Below are 17,823 nucleotides of genomic sequence, written 5' to 3'. Positions count from 1 at the left end.
CATAAACCCTAACCCTAAGTACTCTCTAACCCCAACGACGAACCCTAATACCGGACCCTATGTGTATTCAAATCCATACCTGAGAGCGAGAGAGAGAGAGGGAGACAGAAGAAGGATACCCGCGGAACTCTTCCCTAGGACTATAGCCATAGCCTTTCCCATTCCCATTTCAATATACACCTACACCTACACTTTACATACAAATATCCCATTCAATTCCTCACAACAAAGTCTCGATCCCAGGCCTCAATCCCAACCCCTCAACCCCTCCTTCCCCATCCCTTATTCCCCCTCGTTGTCGTCGTCGTAACAAACAATACCTCCCCCAAACCCTCTCCCCTCTCCCCCCAGGAATAACCTTCAAAACCTCCTCCGGCAACCATCCCAACCTTCCAATCAACGACGTAGAACCCGCATCAAGGAATTTCTCACACAAGATTTCCTCCCACTCTGCACTGGAAATATAATCGGGCTCTCGATCGGTGGGTTTCATACTTATTAATTGGGAGTCGACGAGGAAATCACATTCTCGTAAATCAGTGTATTTGCCCACGTCTTCTTCGTTGTTGCCGTTCATACCCGAGGGAATRAGCCATGTTCCTGGGAATTGGCCGAAACCGGAGTTGGAGGGTGCGCGGGAGAATTCGCCGGGGAGGAGACCGTGGAATTCCGAGGGGAGGAATTTCGCCGTTGTGCCCGTGGGGAGGAGGAAGTGGGAGGGGAAACGGTACCATTCTTTTCCTAGGCAGAGGGTTGTGTCTGATCCCTTGGGTAGGAGGGTGGTGTTGTGGAGGGGGTTGTAGATTGTTAAAGGGGCGGAGTAGGCGGTCCAGGTTCCGAGGACGCGGGAAATGGTGAGGAGGAGGGTGGTGAGGAGGAAGGTTAGGATTATGGTGAGGCGGATGGGGATGGGGATTTTGGAGAGGGATCCGAGGTAGGAGAGGATGAGGTGGAGGGAGATGGAGGCGTTGAGGATGAGAGAGGGGTAGGCTGGGTAGAGGAAACGTTCTTCCTTGTGGGGTTGGAGGGTGAAGATTGTGAGCCAGAGGTAAGCGGGGAGGGTGAAGATGATTCCGCGGAGGTAGTTTGTTCGGAGAGGGGAGGTGTTTCGACGGAATTTGTGGGTGAGGAGGAGGAGCGGGAGGGAGAGGAGGGCGAGGGGGAGCCAGAGGTGGAAGTTGAGGGCGAGGTTGAGGAGGTAAAAGGAGGCGGGTTCGGTGCCGTAGAGGTCTGGACCGTTGGGGGAGAAGATGTTGTAGTGGATGATGTTCCAGGGGACGACGACGAATTTCTTGTAGAAGAAGGAGTCGATGGAGATTTGAGCGAGGAGGACGAGGAGCAGTCGGAGGAGACCATCTGCGACTCGCCAAGCTAGGTCGATGATTCCTTGTAGATCGGAGAGGTAGGCGAGGAGGGCCTCTTCGAAGAGAAAGGGGAGGGAGAGGGCGGCGGCAAAGGGCCAACCGATGACGGCTCCCGTGCCGAAACAGAAGATTCCCTGGGCGGTGCGAAGACCTCCCCTCCAGTCCACAAAGGCGGAGATGCCCAACAGGGTGAAGTACATGGCGAAGGAGGAGGGGAGGTAGGCGACGCTGGCATGGTACATTCCGGGGGAGGTGAGGGTGATGATCAGGTAGAAGATGGCGACGCGAGGGTTGAGGACGGCGGCCAGTTTGGAGAAGAGGCGGGCTTCACACGCCGCGCACACGACGGCCAGCGTGGAGCGCAAGAGGTAGAATTCCAGCTTTTTGGGGGAATTGGAGAATGGGGAGAGAAGGGAGGCGGATTTGGTGAGGGCGGCATGGATTCCGGCATATGTCCATGATCGAATGGCAAAGTCGGGGGAATATTCCCACGTTTGAAAGGCGTGTTGGTGGGTGAGATAAYGCGTGGGTTCCCAGTAGTTAAAGACCTCATCGCAGTCTTGAATGGGGGAGTACACGGCGGAGAGGAGATGACTGGCCAGGAAGATGTAGAAGGCGGTGCTGGATGGCATCTGAAAGGGAATCGCTGCCGACATTTTGGTGGGACGGTGAGGGGATCGCGAGGGACTTCGATCCGGTTTGCTCTTTGCTTTGGGCGGCATGTTGTTGTTGTTGTTGTTGTTGTTGTTCTCGATGTTCTTGTTGAAAGTGGCATGAAATGGCAATCAAAGTGGCTTCAATGCTTGTCGCGTGGACTTTGTCCCTTGTCCATGCAGCACGCGTGAGATGAAATGACGTGGGGAGCGAGCGAGGTCGGGTCGAGAAATTTCACGAATCAATCTCATGAACAACATTCTCGACCTCGAACACCCACGAACATTGTCCAGCAACACACTTCTATAACATCCGCATTCCCCATCCATTGATCAGCATCATCAAACATTACATGTCCGATTCGCCTACAGCACACGCGCCCGACAGTCCTCGCCCCACGAAACGCGCCCGCGTGCAAGGGCAGAAAATGGCCGACATGGACGATTGGGACGACATTTATCAACATGCAGAGTCCAAGGTGCCCGAGACGGAACCTTCCTCGACCGACGCTCCCATCTCCTCGGATCTTCCTCAACCCACCAGCGATGCCACCGAACCACCCAGCACTGGTTTCGCTCCCCCAACTCCACACTCTCACCCCAACCCTGCCCCTCCTACAACAGAAACGGAAGATGGAATTCCTGCAGAGGCGATATCCACGGGAGAGGATCTGGTGGCAGAGGGGAACGCGATCGAGGGAGCACACGAGGCGACAGAGGACAAAATCCTCTCGGAAACGACTCAAATCTCTCGCGATCCTCCCGTCTCAGATGATCACCTCATGATCGATGCCCCGCAGAATAGCGTCAAACCCGCCGACGATCCCGAATTCCTCGCCGCTGCCGCTGCTCAAAAAGGTGACAAGGCCTCGGAATGGCAATTCGATTCCTCAGACGCCGAATCCTCCTCCTCCGAATCCTCCAGCGACGATTCTTCCAGCGATGAGGGCAGTGAGGAGGATTATGAAATGTTGGATCCCGCTGCTCTGGCAAAGATTCTCATGAGTGGGGATGGGGAGGAGGAGGAAGGCGCGGCCAAGAAGGGAGGCAATCTCGCCGACAATGCTCCCCGGACGGCGAATGAGGTCAAAGACGTCGTCGTCGTCAAACCGGACGTGGAAATCACTCCCACCACCAAAATCACGTTGCTGGGGAATGTGGAGCGCGTGGTGGAGAACATGGCCTTGATCAAAGGTGCCACACCCGGCGAATACCAGGTCCTGGAATCGGGAAGTGTGCTGTGTAATGAAGCGAGAGAGGTCTTGGGCGTTGTGGCCGATACCTTTGGCCGCGTCCAAGAACCGCTCTACAGCATCGCCTTTACAAACTCCCAGGCAATCTCCGATGCGGGACTGGAGCACGGAACAAAGGTCTACTATGTCGATGAACACAGCACCTTCGTCTTCACCCAACCCTTGAGGAACTTGAAAGGTACAGACGCGAGCAACATTCACGATGAAGAAGTCGCAGACCACGAGGCCGAATTCTCCGACGATGAGGCGGAAGCGGAAGCCAAGAGAGCGAGGAAACAAGCCAAGCAAGCCGCGAGAGGTGGTGGTGCGGYGGGAGGTAGGGGCGGTAGAGGACGAGGAGGGAGATCATTCGGCGCTCCCGGCCATGATTCTGGACAATATCCACCACGCGAGGGAGATGCCCCCATGCAGCAATATGGAGGCGGCATGAGTTATGATGATGACGACCACGTGGAAGCAGGAGAGCCCGCGCAGGAATTCTACGAACCGTTGAAGAGGCCCGAGAATCTGGCCCAACTGATGGCTGGTGGTGTTCCTCCTCCACAATCTGCTCCTAGAGGAGGRGCATCTTCAAGAGGAGGCGCAGAAGGTCGGGGACGTGGACGTGGGGATCGAGGCGGCGGGAGAGGGAGAGGTGGTGATCGTGGACGAGGCGGAGATCGCGGCGGCGGCAGAGGAGGGAGAGGAAGAGGAGGAAACAACGACAACCACCAATTCCGAGGCAACGCACATTCCTTTCCAGATCGTCATAATTCTTCTTCTGTTGTCACAGCACAGCCAAAGCAGGCCGTGTCACATGGTCTTCCGAGCAAACCGACGGCTCCTCAGGGTGCTTTACTGGAAACCCCTCCTCTCCCGCAGCAACAGCAGCCACAAGCGCAGACCTATCAGTTTGGAGGATATCAATTCCAATACGGACAACCTCAACAAGCTCCTCCTGCAGTCACGTATCCTCCCCAGCAGCAAATGCCACCTGGAGGTGCATATATCAATCCCGCCTTCTTTCCTCAGCATGCCCAACAACAACATCCACAACATCAACAGCAGCAGGCATATGCTCAACAAGCTCAGCAGGCATCATATGCCCAGGCAGGACAGCAGCAAGCTTGGAATGGTGGTAATGCCGCTGCGGTGGGAGGTTATCCGCAGGGAGGGCCACAAGGGTATGCAGGGTACCCCGGACCGGAGACTTGGGGACATCAGCAACAGGGCGGTGGTGGTGGAGGAGCAGTTCAACAGCAGCAACAGCAGCCGAATCTGGCGGAGATTTTGAAGAATCTGCAGGGTGGTGCGCCTCCTCCTCCTCCTCATGCATCGGGTTGATGAAACGCAGGACAGGAAGGGGATTGCTTTGCTTTGGGGGGAGGTAAGACGAAGCGATACCTCAGTATACTCCACGCCTGCTTTTACCGGAAGTGCTGGCTATACAAAGGACTTTTTTCCAAGGAAAAAGGAAGGTGGGAAGCTGATGTGAGCTGGAAAGTGTCATGTGGTAAAGTATTGCGATGAGGAGTCTCAGAAGGGAGATTAGACCAAGCGTAAGTAAGGTGTGCTTGAAAGTCACCACCTTATCCATCACCTCTACYTTATCGAAGCTCCGACCAACGGTTCCCTCGTACATCTTACACATGGTAATCAGCAGCAGCAGCAGCAGCACGTAAGCCGCCTCGCATTCTTCAAAGATCGCTCACGCCTGAATCCTACCAAATGCTTTTCAGGTTGTCTGTCTTCCTTTTTCCATTTCCAGTCCTTGACTTTGAAATTTCTCTACCACAGTCAGGTACTTGCACCAAGCCGCACTTTCTACACACATTCATCATCATCTTGCCATGCTGTCCACATAATGTACCTTACAAAGAGGATAGTTGAAGATACTGCCCCTATTGACGATCTCCCACATGCGCAGCTGTGGTAAGAGTCCCAGGTARTCAATCCAAATTTTCAATCAACTTGACTCATTGAGGTCAAGCGTCTAGCATGTGAAAGACGGAAGACCTGAATTCGAGAACAGGTCTTGGCATGATGCTGCTGCCTATCTGCCGCGCCATTTGTTTGCTTCTTTCTCAAATGCGCCATTTGAAATCTTCTTCACTACAACAACAACAACAACATCTCGCGCTGCGGACAATCCTCTTCATCATAGCACGACAACATCATCAACAAGACCCGTGAGTCGCGCTGCTACTATGTATCTTGATGTCGCGCAATCTTGCTGACTCACTGCAGTCTCCTGCTCTCTGCAAGATGGCTGCCAGCGCCGACGGTGCGATCGATCCGAATGTCTTCCCAGAGGGCAGCGTCCAAATCCTCAGATGTCCTTCTTTGGCATGGCCTGCAAATGGAGCAAATCCAGTCGCCTACGTCGAGCGTGTATTAGTGCCAAAAGAACTTAAAGAAGCAAACTGGGAGGGAAGCCAACTACTCTCCCTGACAGCCCGCCTCGGCCTGCCTTTGAATCTTCATCTCGGAGGCGAAGACGCCATGGAATTTGGCACAACGCCCGAGATGCGAGCTGAGCGTGACTCATTCGGACTCATCGATTTGCCCGAGAACCCCGTTTTGAAGTGGTGCTCTATCAAATTCATGCTCAACGGCGGCATGAAATATAAGTCAGCTCAAGGTCACGACAGACCTACCGTTTTTCGTCGCTCGTGTCGACGGCGAGGATCTGTCCTTCCCGCAACTGCTTATCATGTTGACTTACATCAACGGCGAGTTTAAAACGAGTATTGGCGATTCGTTGCCTAACGCTGCTGAACCATGGAAACAAGTCGCTCGCTTCCGCGCTAGCATGACACCGGAGGAGTTTGTCGAGTTTTGGGACACGGATATTTGCAAGATGGCGCATGATGGTATGGAGTGTCCGGTGAAGCTGGGCTGTAAGGCTTGCGGGAAGGAAGAGGGCACCTTCTCGCGATGCGGGAAGTGCGAGGTGGTGAAGTACTGTGATAGGGAATGCCAGGTCAAAGACTGGAAGGTCCACAAGCAGGTTTGTAACAAGTAGCAAGGCGGAGATAGGTGAGGGGGGCATGAGGTCGAGAGCGAGGGTGCTAGGTGATGGCGGAGAATTGGCTGCGTTGGATGGGATATCGGAGGGCGAGGTGGTTGACTTATCCGGGAGAGTCGTTGGGAAGTGTGTCTAGCGACATTCGATTCCTTCTCTGATCAAGGCGCTGACGGCCCTGAGATGAAATGCAGGTGCCAGGAGAGGATCGGACTTTCTCTAAAACTTACCCATTCCGTGTTCTTCTCTATGACGATTCATTCTCTCCTGCTACTTTCGAAGAGTAGGCACAACACAACATATACGGAAGGAATGAACAAACACAAGAGCGCCTGAGAAGGAGGTAGTGCAAGCTGCTGCTGCGCCGTTTATCGTTTCCTTGCTTGTTCGGCTCGCTACCTACACTTCACTGCATCGACAATCACAACTTTCTCCCTCCAAGAAACATCTTCACAACAATTTGAATTGCACCGCATTGCTGGGAGTAGCTGTATCATTAAGCAACAAGACTTGTAAGTGCTGCTGCCGACATGACCGCGCATTTTCGCTGATCGATGCAGCTTGAGCAAGACAGGCTCCAAGATGGCCGCCGAGACCAGAGCCAGTCCCTCGGCTCCCTCCCTCCAACGGCGGGCACGTCTTCACCGTCATTAGTACTCCGCGGATGTATCGCGCATCTCAACCATCAGGATTTACACCTTTCCTCTCGCCCATGACTGTTCCTCCAGGATGCAAGGAGACGGCTCTCAAACACTCCAGAGTCCTTCGCATGACAGCTCGTCTCGGTCTACCCCTCAGATTCGGCATCGTCGGAAACCAGGCGATTCTCGATACTAGCTTGGAGCCAGAAATACGGGAACACCAGGAGAATCCAGGCCTCGCTGGAACCGCTTGCAACGCCGTATTGAAGCATCTCTCCATCAATAAATCTCCTGTGGACAAGACCATTGCCTTCAACGACGTTCCGGGACTTCCAAACCCTGTCATCATGCTCGGTCGTATGGATGATGGTGATTATCTGAATATCGAGGACGTGCATGCGATGTGGGCGTTCATTGACGAAGCAATGACGAACTCTATGGCGAAGGAGCAGCACGCTACAGACTCCGAGTCCCTGAGTCGTAGCTATGAATCCTTTCACGCTCACATGACGCCGGAGAATTTCATCAAGTTCTGGGAGGATGAGAAGAAGTGTCCTGATTTTCCCAGGGGAAAGTTGCAGTGTCCGGTCAGTCTGGCTTGCAAGGCTTGTGGGAAGATTGAAGAGGGGAAGATGATGCGGTGTGGAAAGTGTGAGGTGGTGAAGTATTGTGGTGTGGATTGTCAGAAGCTCCATTGGAGTGCTCACAAGCTGGTTTGTTCGAAGCATTAGGAGAGTGTTGAGAATGGATGAGAATAATTGTTAGGGAACATCATACAGCAGCACTATTGGATGAGCTGCAGGGAAGAGGATGAGTCTTGATCGAGGAGTGCCTGAAGGAAAACTGCAGACAGGAAGGAGGTCRGGCATGCATGGTGGTGGCTGCTGTCCTGAGCTAGCCATTGAGCGGGTGAAGAACATATCCTGTTCTAAGGTAGGAGAGTATTCTCCAATATTAAATCCAATCGCTGTTTTCTTGGTCTTTTTACCCATCCCATCCATAATTCATAGCCCACACTGCGCCGCATTCACGTTAAACATGTCCTCATATCTACAAAGTCAAGATCCGCCCAAGTTCCAAGTCCCTGAAGTGCACGCCACTCGCTGTGATTTGGAGAGATGCGATTCGGCATGGCACTACATTGATCTACTTAATCAAGACCTGTCTCAGTCTCTGCACGATTGTTGTATATTCTGTAATCCGCAAGGTCAGGCTCGCTACTGTCAAGCTTTTGACATGTGAATGTGAGCTTGAGCCAGATTTTGGCAAAGTTCTTGGCGGCTTGTTTTTTTTGTTTGATTGTTTGCTTCTCGTCGAAGGTTCCGTCTTCTTCTTCTTCCACGTCATCAAAACAACTCAAGCTGAGAAGATCCACCGCGGCATTCAATCTTCTTCACATCAGCGACATCTCGAGCTTGATCATCGCTACGAGTCTCTGGCAACACATCGCCGCAAGGTAGGAGTCTTGCAGCTGGTTCTCATCCCTGCACTCAACGAAGGGATTTGAAGTTGTTTGTCGTTTGTGGACTTAGTCTTGTCCGCGACTTCACCGCGACACTCGTCACCACATCACAGTCATACCCTTGACTCCTCATCACAGCACACACACAGCATCTCTGCTGCCCAAGAACAACATCACCAACGGAACTTGTGAGTTATGCGGCTGTTGATTGGGAACTCGAGCGAATCTTGCTRACTTGATGCAGTCTCCCGTCCGATCCAAGATGCTCACGAAGGCAGATAAGGAAGTACTCACTCGCGGCGGCTTGATCTGGAGCGGTCCTCAAACCCATCAGAAAGTTGAAGGCGTGCCCATGGCAATCCCTTTCCTCATACCTCTCCGAAAAGAACCCAACTCCGATATGAAGCCAGACCGTTTGCTACACCTCACAGCCCGCATCGGCATACCTCTCAATTTCTGCGTCTTGGAAGACCCATGTCTGCAGGAAACGATACTGCAGGCTCTCATCACTCGACTCGATCTCGAAGCAACGCCAGAAAACGGGGTATTGCACCATCTCTCCGCCACCACGACTTCGACCTCCCCAATGACTATGCATTGCGAGAGCACGAAGGGCATCATCCTACTTGCTCGTGTCGATGGCAAACCGCTCCATCTCGGAGTTGCCAACATGATCTGGTTATTCGTTGAGACTTTCTTCGGCATGATCCGGGACGTGGAGGAGCGGTCGAAGCAGACCGGACTCCCGCCAAAGCAGACCTACTATGAGCTTTTCGAACGCTATATGAAGCCGGAGGAATTTGTGAAGTTCTGGGATACGTGCGCCGGAAGTCTCGAAGAGGCAAGGGATGTGCAGTGTCCAGTCTGCGTCGCCTGCAAAGCATGTGGAAATGCGAGTGGCCCTTTCATGCGGTGTGGAAGGTGCGAAATCGCGAAGTACTGTAACCAGGCGTGCCAGAAGGAAGATTGGAGGGAACATAAGAAGGTCTGTACGAAGGCTTGAGAGGGATGCATGGACTGTATCGGATGAGTGAGCGGCGGCCAAAGGGGGACCAGTATATCTGCTTGAGGATCCCTTAAAAGGATGAGCAGTCAATGGAGAGAGAATAGTATGCACAGTGACTATCATACGGGCTTGAACGGCGAAGGSAGAAGAATTGTCCATTTTTGGGTTTTTGCATGTGAATGAATAAGCTCGATTCGTAGTAGAGAGTTCCTTGGCGGAAGTCGCCGTGCCGTCATCGTTTTTGTTTGTTTGTATCTTGTTCTCGACGGAACTACACTTCTTCAGCTTCTTCTCTCCTCGACACCGACTTCCATCGTCTTAGCAACCCTGCTGCCCATCTCCGTACGCGCACTTGTCCTGAGCAGTGCGACGGGATCTGCCGTTATTCGATCCGACTCGTGAGCCACACTGCCACTCGCCTCGATGCCGCGCATATTTTGCTGACTTGAACTCAGTGATCGCTCGCTACAAGATGCCAGCCTGCAAAGCCATTATCGCTACGTGTCGCCTTCTAGACATGGAAAGCACTGGATGCAGCTATCCCCTCCTCTTACCACAAGACCACCTCAACGAGTCCCAGAAGACATCGAAACGACTACTCCCCACCACAGCTCGCCTCGGACTTCCACTCTACTACTGCGCCACGGCCGAATTGACTACCAAACAGCAGGACATGGTGGATGGAGCAATCGACAAACCTCACACCATTTCCCCCACGAATCAGGCTCTCCGCAACTTTTCCGTCAAGAAATGTCCCCAAAATAAGCACCCAATCGTCATGGACATGCCCGGAAACTTCACCTTCTGGCGTGCTGATGGTGCAGACTTCGAACTCGAGCAGTTCATTGGAATGTTTTGCTTCATTGAAGATGAGATGCGTGCCTTGGCGGACATCATTCTGTCGGACCCGGAGATTGACACTTACGAACCATTCCACGCGTGTATGACGCCTGAAAAGTTCGCTGAATGGTGGAGCTGTCAGGAGGGTTGTGATGGAGTTGGATTTCCAGTCGAGTTGGGATGTAAGGCTTGCGGTAAGGAAGATGATGGGAAGCTGATGCGGTGTGGCAAGTGTCGTGTCGTGAAGTATTGCGGTACGGACTGTCAAAAGGGAGATTGGTCCAAGCACAAGAAGCTTTGTGTCAAGGCTTGATGGTTGGTGTAAATGATGGCGATTTCGAGGAACTCACATGCTGTTGAGAATGAATGGCTGGATCTGATGAGCCATGGGGAGGGAATGGTTGTCTTGTTTTCGAGGCTGAGTGTGCTCGATCAGCTTGATCAGTCTTGATGATAAGTTGATGCATAGTTCATCTTATCGTTCTAGAGTAGAGGCAAGGCTGTTAATCGAGCGCATATCAACTCACAGGTTGGTAGTCCAAACATCTCCCTACATCCTTTGTCTCCCCTGCTACGTCTCTTCATGATACAACGTCAAATCTCTCGATTCCGACGTCCATGCGTGTTACTGTTACTTCTCTCCAAATCCATCATCTGGAGCGAAAACTATGGACCACATCGAACCGCTTGAACTATTGACAGCAGGTCTATCCAGGAAGCATCACCTTTTTGAAAGGAGATTTAGCGTATGCACACTTTCACATGTGAAGACCCGACCGAAAAGCTCTTGGCAAGCTTGCAGCACTACGTCGCCGGTTTTTACGTTGAGCTTCTCGAATATGTCAGCATCGTAATATGTTGTGCGCGAACTCCATGAAATTCTGATTGTGGCCTATCAAACCGAAATCGAGCACGAAAAGTCTTTAATTACCTCCGARAGGGCCGTCGTTTGTAATCGCTACAAGTGCCTGTTGATTAATGGAAATCGTATGCTCATGATATGTCTGCGTAGGGTGAAGATGTCAGACAAGGAATTATACAGATGGAGTTCTCTAAACAAATGGTAGCAAATAATGATGAATCCAATCCATGCTCAACCCATATGACGGCATATCTCGCAACAACACGGTAAGAAATTTCCCAACTCGACGTCAATACCAACAAAATCATCGCCAGCCATTCCCCATCACATCACAACACCCAACGGCCCTCTCCAACCAACCTCCACCTCGAGCCTGCTGCACCTCAATCCCATCATCCCCTAGCATAAAAATTACTAACACCTCCCACAACCCCAGCCACAAACAAAGCCAGAAAACCCCCCCAAAAAATCATACCAACCAACTGTCCCGCCCGAGAAATTCGATAGATAGATAGTATAGCAATAATCCCCCTTAGAAGGGCCGAAAGCTATAATGCGGCATTTCTCATAAGGAGGCCATTATTTTTGAGAGGAATTATCTGAGGTTCCTAGATTTTCGTGTGTTTTGCTGTCGATGGAGTCTTTTTTTTCGTTGAAGAGGATGGGGATGTTTAGTGGGTGAGATGAGGTGGTGGTGGAGAGAATTGCTGTGGGGGATGATAGAGTGGGTGAGAATTGTAGAGGGGAAGGCGAGTGGAATTTAGGGGTGGTGGTTATGGTTTTGAAGGTTGTTGGTTTTGATAGGGATGATATGGTTGATGGCATTGGTTGAGGGTGGATTTTCTTGTTTGATATTTGTTTTTTTCGTCTTCTGTTCAGGAGACGTTTTTGTGGTTGTTGTTGGCGGTTGAGCGTAGGGAATTGGCGCTGCTGTGTTGGAGATATAGCCGCGTGACTGCGTGGGAAATAATCACGGGGACGAAGATCGGGAGATCTGGTGATCTAGATGATCACTTTGTTTTTTCCTAGTTTAATGTACTGTAGAAGGAGGTTCGTTCCGTTTGCTACAATGTAACGATTCTTCATCGGATGAAGAGTCTTTGAGTCTCTTTCCAATGCTCTCAGGACTCTGTTCTCGACACAGCCTCTGTGTCGAAAGGTAGAAGCCTCTCAAGTAGTAGAGTCGCTTGCTAGACCAACGAGAGTCCCGATAAGGGGCGGGCAATGGCTGGGAAGAAACCTCATACAGATAGCTCTGACAATTACGCACATTGTGAGTTGGAATTCACCCATTGTCAATCTCTACATACACAACATCAAGCCTCATCTATGCCTGACCTCCCATTAACGCTCACCGTAACATCCTCCTCGAGCTCAAAGCAAAAACTTACATTCCCCATCATCCCCTCAGCAACAAAACTTCCCACCATTAATAATCCATACTCATTAGCCAACTACCATCTTAACCGCCCCAATAACACCCGACCCAAAAGCAACAACACCCACAATCAGAAGTAAAATATACCCAATCACCCATCTATCCGATTTGACTTCCCTTTGAAGTGGCGGYATAGCAAGTCCTATGAGAGATGTGGAATTTCCAGACTTGGCAGTTGGTGTAATTCGGCCAGTCTGGAAAATCTGTGGTTGTAGGAGATGATGATGATGATGAAGGGGATGTTTTTGAGGATATTTTCGAGCTGGAAATTGTTGAAGTTGAGGTTGAGGTTGTGAAGGTTGTTGGGATGGATGCTGTGGTTAGAAGGTTGGTTGGGAGGAGGGTGGTATGTGAGGTAGTGTTAGTGGTTTTAACGGTTGGGGGTAGAAGGGTTGTAAGAGAGAGGATTGTGGAATTGTTGCTGGCAAAAGGGAGAGATGTCGAGTGGAGGTCGGTGAGAGGTAGGGTTGTAGGCTGGAGGTCTGGGGGTAGAGAAGCCATGGCGAGTCTACCTTGGCGTTAGTTTAGACACGTAGATTGATTGAAGTTGATCTGGGTTATCGTTGTAATAACTACAACGGATTCAGATCGACGGTGATTGGCAGTATGTGCCGAATGAACACATGCCACAAGATCTGCAGATCACCATTCTGCTTGCACATCGCTCTGAGCAAACAAACCCGTGGACTTCAAGTCAAGTGACACCGTCTCACAAGACCAATGTCAATATACAAACTCAGTCATCTCTCAAGCATCGTTTGAATCAGGATTTGTTGTGTTAGAGGAGCGACATTGTTTCGCTTTCGAATGACTCCTCGCCCTGTACACAAAAGTCACTGCCATGATGCCTGGGATCTGGGTATTGCTGTAGATCAGCCGTGATTCTCGCAAGACTCGGATTGGTTTAGTCCAAGGTTCAAGACCATTGCTTGGACGGATAAATGTTATTCCGATCGCCGGGTGAATGACTTCGTCAGGGCTGTCATCTCCAATTTTGTGTTGCACGCAATGCTATCGGTATGCCATCGTTCAACAAATGCATTGCAACGAAGATCTGAATGAGGATGCAGGGTCCAGCATCGATTAGGAGCAGATTTTTCAATCTTTCACCAGGACCACCTTACAATCCTTTGATCTGATACCTCAACTAGTTGACACTATAAGCCTAGCGACATACTATGTTCCTTTTAGATTCATAGTGACCTCTTGAAGCGCAAAGATGACGCAGCACCAAATTGTAAACTACTTCGATTCATCTGCCCTTAAGTGAGTATCAAGATTGACGTAAGAAGATATCCGTACTAATCATAGTCCCAGTATCACATCGAACACCGCTCGCTATTACARGCAATCGATCTCTTTCGAAAGATCTATCCAGGTGCGAAACAAGATGATTATGAGATAGTCTTCCGGCCATCCTACTGAGGTCGCTCCCTACCTGATCTTCGAATTCCACTGGAGCAGCTTCTAGAGTCGACCCTCGGTCCTGAAGGCTTCCATTACATCACGAATTTCTCGCACAAGAAAGAGTCATGGCTTCAACTTTGCCTTTAGCAGTCTCATTGGCAACACTAGGTTTTGTCATCAAGTCGCATGCGCTTCRGGCTCTTCCAAAAGAGCTCATCGMGAACCTTTACTTCCTCCGCTGGCATGGAGTGGGTACCGAAATTCCTCAGATAAGTTCTTCGCCGGATGCGTGAAAGATATGGGGTTCCCGGAGTCGGATGCACTAGACTTGCTGTGATGTGGGATGTACACTGAAGAGATTGATCGTATTGACACGGAGAGCAGAGAAGGTTTCCTGCGTGTCGACTTTCGATATCAATAATACACGAGTGGAGGCTGCTGGAGACGCCACTACGATGTACGAACTGTTAGTCAAGCACAAAGGTATCTGTGACTGCAGAGAACTAGGGACCCTTTAGGAGCCATGAAGACACAGCGTCTTTCGATTTCTTTACTTTGGCCTACGATGGCACCATGGCTGAACCAGATGCTCAAGGCGGAAGAAGGTATCGTTCCCAAGAACATTGGCTGATCGATGATACCTACGAAGATCCTCCTTTGGCACACAGTATTTCAACAATTCACCATATCTCAATGCATCGGAGGAAAAGCCCGCCAAGCATTCCATAGCGTGGCGTGAGCATGATGCGACTTATCCCGAAGCACCATATACTCCGACTTTAGCGCTTAAGACTTCATCATGATACTTCCACTTCAGCGCTCCACAAGAAGAGGTCTAGATATCAATCAACCGAATTTCAACGAAAGAAGCCTCCCTCCTTCAACATGGATCCCAAAGAACAAGAGACGCCCAGCAAATACCTCTGCCTAACAATCCTAGGCTACCGTAAACCAGGAATGAGCGAAGAAGCTTACAGACATCACATGAATACCATTTCGGCACCAATGGCCAAGGAATTCATGGTTAAATATGGAGTTAAGAGATGGACTATGGTGAGTAAGTCCAAACAAACACAAAACAATCAAGTTAAATTGAATCATCAATCAGAAGAGCTGATTACAATGGGCACAAGATTCACAACCCCCTCAAGACGCGAGGTATGTTACCACAGGTCTACGATCGACAAATGGCGAATGTTGCGGATTACGATTGTATCGGCCAAGTCGTCTTTGAGGATCTGGAGCATTATAAAGCTATGAAGAATGATGCTTGGTATAAGGAACAGATGTTTGGGGATATTGATGAGTATGCTGATACTACACGAAGCCAGTAAGTCCTTTTTTTTATGTGTGGATTATTCATTCTGTCTGTATGTGGGTGCTCACAACTGATGATTTAGAGTTACACTTGGATGGATCGAGGAATGGGTTAATGATGGAGCTGTTCGTGATGGACTTGAGTTTGGGAAGGGCCAATCTACTGGGTCCGCGAAGGGCTAGTATTGCCTTTGTTTTGAGTAGGCTTATAGTTGAAGTGGTTGGAGCTAAGTATCCTGATATCATGAAATGGCCAACTCATATCACTCCTTGTCACTCCGGTTACGTTTGCTCAGATCAAAGACAGCTGCGAACATAATGAGCAACCCAACCGACTGGTTGATTTTTGTTAATCTTTCTCTGCAAGCGGTGTCTGCGTCAATCTCATTCATCTGGGAGCGTCGCAGCGATAAGGGAGATGATGACCACAGTAGGCACATGCATTGGTATGCTCGTTGAATCCCGCCCGCGGTGCGTCTAGCGGAGAAGCTTCCGCGCTGGCAGGATGTTCGATTGATTAGTACACATCTGAGCCCGGAGCATGGAGCCTTTATTTCCCGTGCGGAAATCGGGATGAGGATCAAGAGGAGGCCTTCCCCTCATACTTCGACCTCGCGGCGGAAACGATCTAGGAGAAAAGCGGCAAATGCAATCTGCAATCTGCAAATTGCCGGGATCGTGAATGCGAATCAAGCTGCCAGGTGTCCGGCTGGAGGGCATTGAGTACTGTCACAAAGCTGCTGAGGCACTTCTTGCCCCGTAGACGCGTGCGTTTCTGCCTTCTGCGGGTAGACAAAGATGCTACCGCCCCGGCCGCAGTAATTGAGTAAAAGCGATTAGGCAATACAATTATGCGCCTTCCAGGCGTTGCTATCAGAATCTGACGGATGGTCATACAGTATTCTCCCATCGATCCGAGGACATTCTGGTCCCAGGCCATTCCATCATTATCGTCGAGAAATCCCAAGATGCGAGAATTCCCTTGCTGCCGCCGAAACACCACCTGTAAATCCCAGCCAAAAGTTTCGATACAGTACAGCAAGACAATTTTTTTTTCTTCACAACGCCCCTTCCTGGCTTTCCGGTCGACTTTGAGCAAGATTGCGAGAAGCATACGCTGAAGCGACCTGCAAAGGCCACTGTAGCATCTCTTCCGTATTATCCGAATCTCTCGAAGCAACTCGCGAAATATCAAAGATCCAGGTCGGTAATTGTGCTATGACGCCCTGTTTTCCCAACACCACTTCCAAATCGTAGAATGGCTTCAGAAGGAGCATCATGGCTAGCCAATGTGCCATTAAAATCCTCGACGAGGGGTTCGAACAGTCTTCCAGCGCTTTGGAGTCCACACAATCGGCGTTTGAAAGTAGATCCCATACGGATTGAAGTGTTTCGTATCCTTTCCATGTCTCGTCTTGGTCCAGAGCAGTCGCGGCCGTAATCACTATCTGAAGAAACGCTTGTGCCCTATGCGACTGACATTCCGTCTCCATCAGACGAAAGGACTCCATCATCCCAGACATCAACGGACGAGGTGGCCTCTCAATCCTTCCATCTTTCCACTCATCACGGATTCGTTCCTTTGTAACATGAAGTCTATCAAGACCCCACACAGTATTACCTCCTTGAAGTAGAATAGCACCAGCGGTGAGATTGAGACCTCGTACCAAAGGAAAGAAATCGGTCCAGCCGTCTCGGAGAAGAAAACATTGCATCGCTAATAGGTACCAGGCTCCGAGTAGAGCATCTCGAGTTCTTGAGGATGTTTCTTTGGAGTCGGCTACGGCCATCGCACCCCAGATACATTTCAACGCTATCATACGATGGTGGAGAGCGCTTACACGGAGTCCAGGCCGTGGATTCGCGGTGCTACTGGTAGCTGCGCATGCGAGGATGGCGTGCATAAGGAAATCATGCTGACTGTCTCAGTGTATGTCCAGATAGCGTCCTCATCAAACTCACATCGTGCGCATAAACAGACATAATCTGAGTCCAGATATGCGTGCTATTAGCCGGTAGTGGAGGGTAATCTGTCGTGATGAATCGATGAAATAATTCCAGATCCAATGCCGAGAAAGTATCCCTCACTGGCACTGTTTCTACGCTATCGCCTGGATCGGTCACAGGCGGCATGGGCGTCTGCGGAGCAGAATACAATGCAGGGTATATGCATTCTTCGCCGCGTCTGACGCAGTTGCGACATGAAGGTTGTGATTTTTCGCATTTGACATGCCGCGCTTTACATCGAGTGCAGCTGCATGATCAATCTCTCTGGTCAGAATTTTGGGTGTCAATATGTTCGTCGTGGGTGGTTTGGCATACCCGTTCTGATCCTTGGTGTGCCACTTGCGCTTCTTCAGCGCCGGCGACGATGCATCAGACATCAGACTGATGGAAAATGAGATAGGAAATACTCATGATACTGGAGTGACACTGGAATCTGTCGAGGACGGTGCAAGTGCAAGTCCCGCCCGGCAAAGTGGAAGCCGAAGCCGGTCAACGACCATAAAACTCTATTTGCACGTGCTCGCCACTAAGCAGCCAACAATAAGGCACAGGAAGTTGGAATACGATGG

The 17,823-nt window shown here is 50.6% G+C and overlaps 8 protein-coding genes; 6 read left to right on the top strand and 2 right to left on the bottom strand.

The window, feature by feature from the left end:
- Positions 1-220: 220 nt before the first annotated feature.
- On the bottom strand, positions 221-2,086 carry RCC_00011 (related to mannosyltransferase; the record flags this gene model as incomplete). The annotated part of the gene is made up of 1 exon (XM_023765166.1): positions 221-2,086. One exon carries the CDS (start codon positions 2,084-2,086, stop codon positions 221-223), a length of 1,866 nt encoding a protein of 621 aa, XP_023620934.1.
- Positions 2,087-2,370: 284 nt separating this feature from the next.
- Positions 2,371-4,593, top strand: RCC_00010 (uncharacterized protein; the record flags this gene model as incomplete). The annotated part of the gene is made up of 1 exon (XM_023765165.1): positions 2,371-4,593. One exon carries the CDS (start codon positions 2,371-2,373, stop codon positions 4,591-4,593), a length of 2,223 nt encoding a protein of 740 aa, XP_023620933.1.
- A 744-nt stretch (positions 4,594-5,337) lies between these two features.
- RCC_00009 (uncharacterized protein) lies at positions 5,338-5,647 on the top strand (the record flags this gene model as incomplete). XM_023765164.1 has 2 exons in its annotated part: positions 5,338-5,438; positions 5,497-5,647. 2 exons carry the CDS (start codon positions 5,338-5,340, stop codon positions 5,645-5,647), a joined length of 252 nt encoding a protein of 83 aa, XP_023620932.1.
- A 315-nt stretch (positions 5,648-5,962) lies between these two features.
- RCC_00008 (uncharacterized protein) lies at positions 5,963-6,274 on the top strand (the record flags this gene model as incomplete). Its single annotated transcript, XM_023765163.1, has 1 exon — positions 5,963-6,274. The coding sequence occupies one exon, from the start codon at positions 5,963-5,965 to the stop codon at positions 6,272-6,274; it is 312 nt and encodes a 103-aa protein (XP_023620931.1).
- A 664-nt stretch (positions 6,275-6,938) lies between these two features.
- Positions 6,939-7,646, top strand: RCC_00007 (uncharacterized protein; the record flags this gene model as incomplete). Its single annotated transcript, XM_023765162.1, has 1 exon — positions 6,939-7,646. One exon carries the CDS (start codon positions 6,939-6,941, stop codon positions 7,644-7,646), a length of 708 nt encoding a protein of 235 aa, XP_023620930.1.
- Positions 7,647-8,639: 993 nt separating this feature from the next.
- On the top strand, positions 8,640-9,380 carry RCC_00006 (uncharacterized protein; the record flags this gene model as incomplete). Its single annotated transcript, XM_023765161.1, has 1 exon — positions 8,640-9,380. The coding sequence occupies one exon, from the start codon at positions 8,640-8,642 to the stop codon at positions 9,378-9,380; it is 741 nt and encodes a 246-aa protein (XP_023620929.1).
- Positions 9,381-14,815: 5,435 nt separating this feature from the next.
- RCC_00005 (uncharacterized protein) lies at positions 14,816-15,430 on the top strand (the record flags this gene model as incomplete). XM_023765160.1 has 3 exons in its annotated part: positions 14,816-14,983; positions 15,064-15,260; positions 15,331-15,430. 3 exons carry the CDS (start codon positions 14,816-14,818, stop codon positions 15,428-15,430), a joined length of 465 nt encoding a protein of 154 aa, XP_023620928.1.
- Positions 15,431-16,305: 875 nt separating this feature from the next.
- RCC_00004 (uncharacterized protein) lies at positions 16,306-17,631 on the bottom strand (the record flags this gene model as incomplete). XM_023765159.1 has 3 exons in its annotated part: positions 16,306-17,163; positions 17,210-17,501; positions 17,570-17,631. The coding sequence occupies 3 exons, from the start codon at positions 17,629-17,631 to the stop codon at positions 16,306-16,308; spliced, it is 1,212 nt and encodes a 403-aa protein (XP_023620927.1).
- Positions 17,632-17,823: the final 192 nt, after the last annotated feature.

Source organism: Ramularia collo-cygni (assembly GCF_900074925.1).
Source record: "Ramularia collo-cygni strain URUG2 genome assembly, contig: RCC_scaffold01, whole genome shotgun sequence".
Classification (NCBI taxonomy): domain Eukaryota; kingdom Fungi; phylum Ascomycota; class Dothideomycetes; order Mycosphaerellales; family Mycosphaerellaceae; genus Ramularia; species Ramularia collo-cygni.
This window is presented reverse-complemented; position numbering and strand designations above follow the sequence as displayed.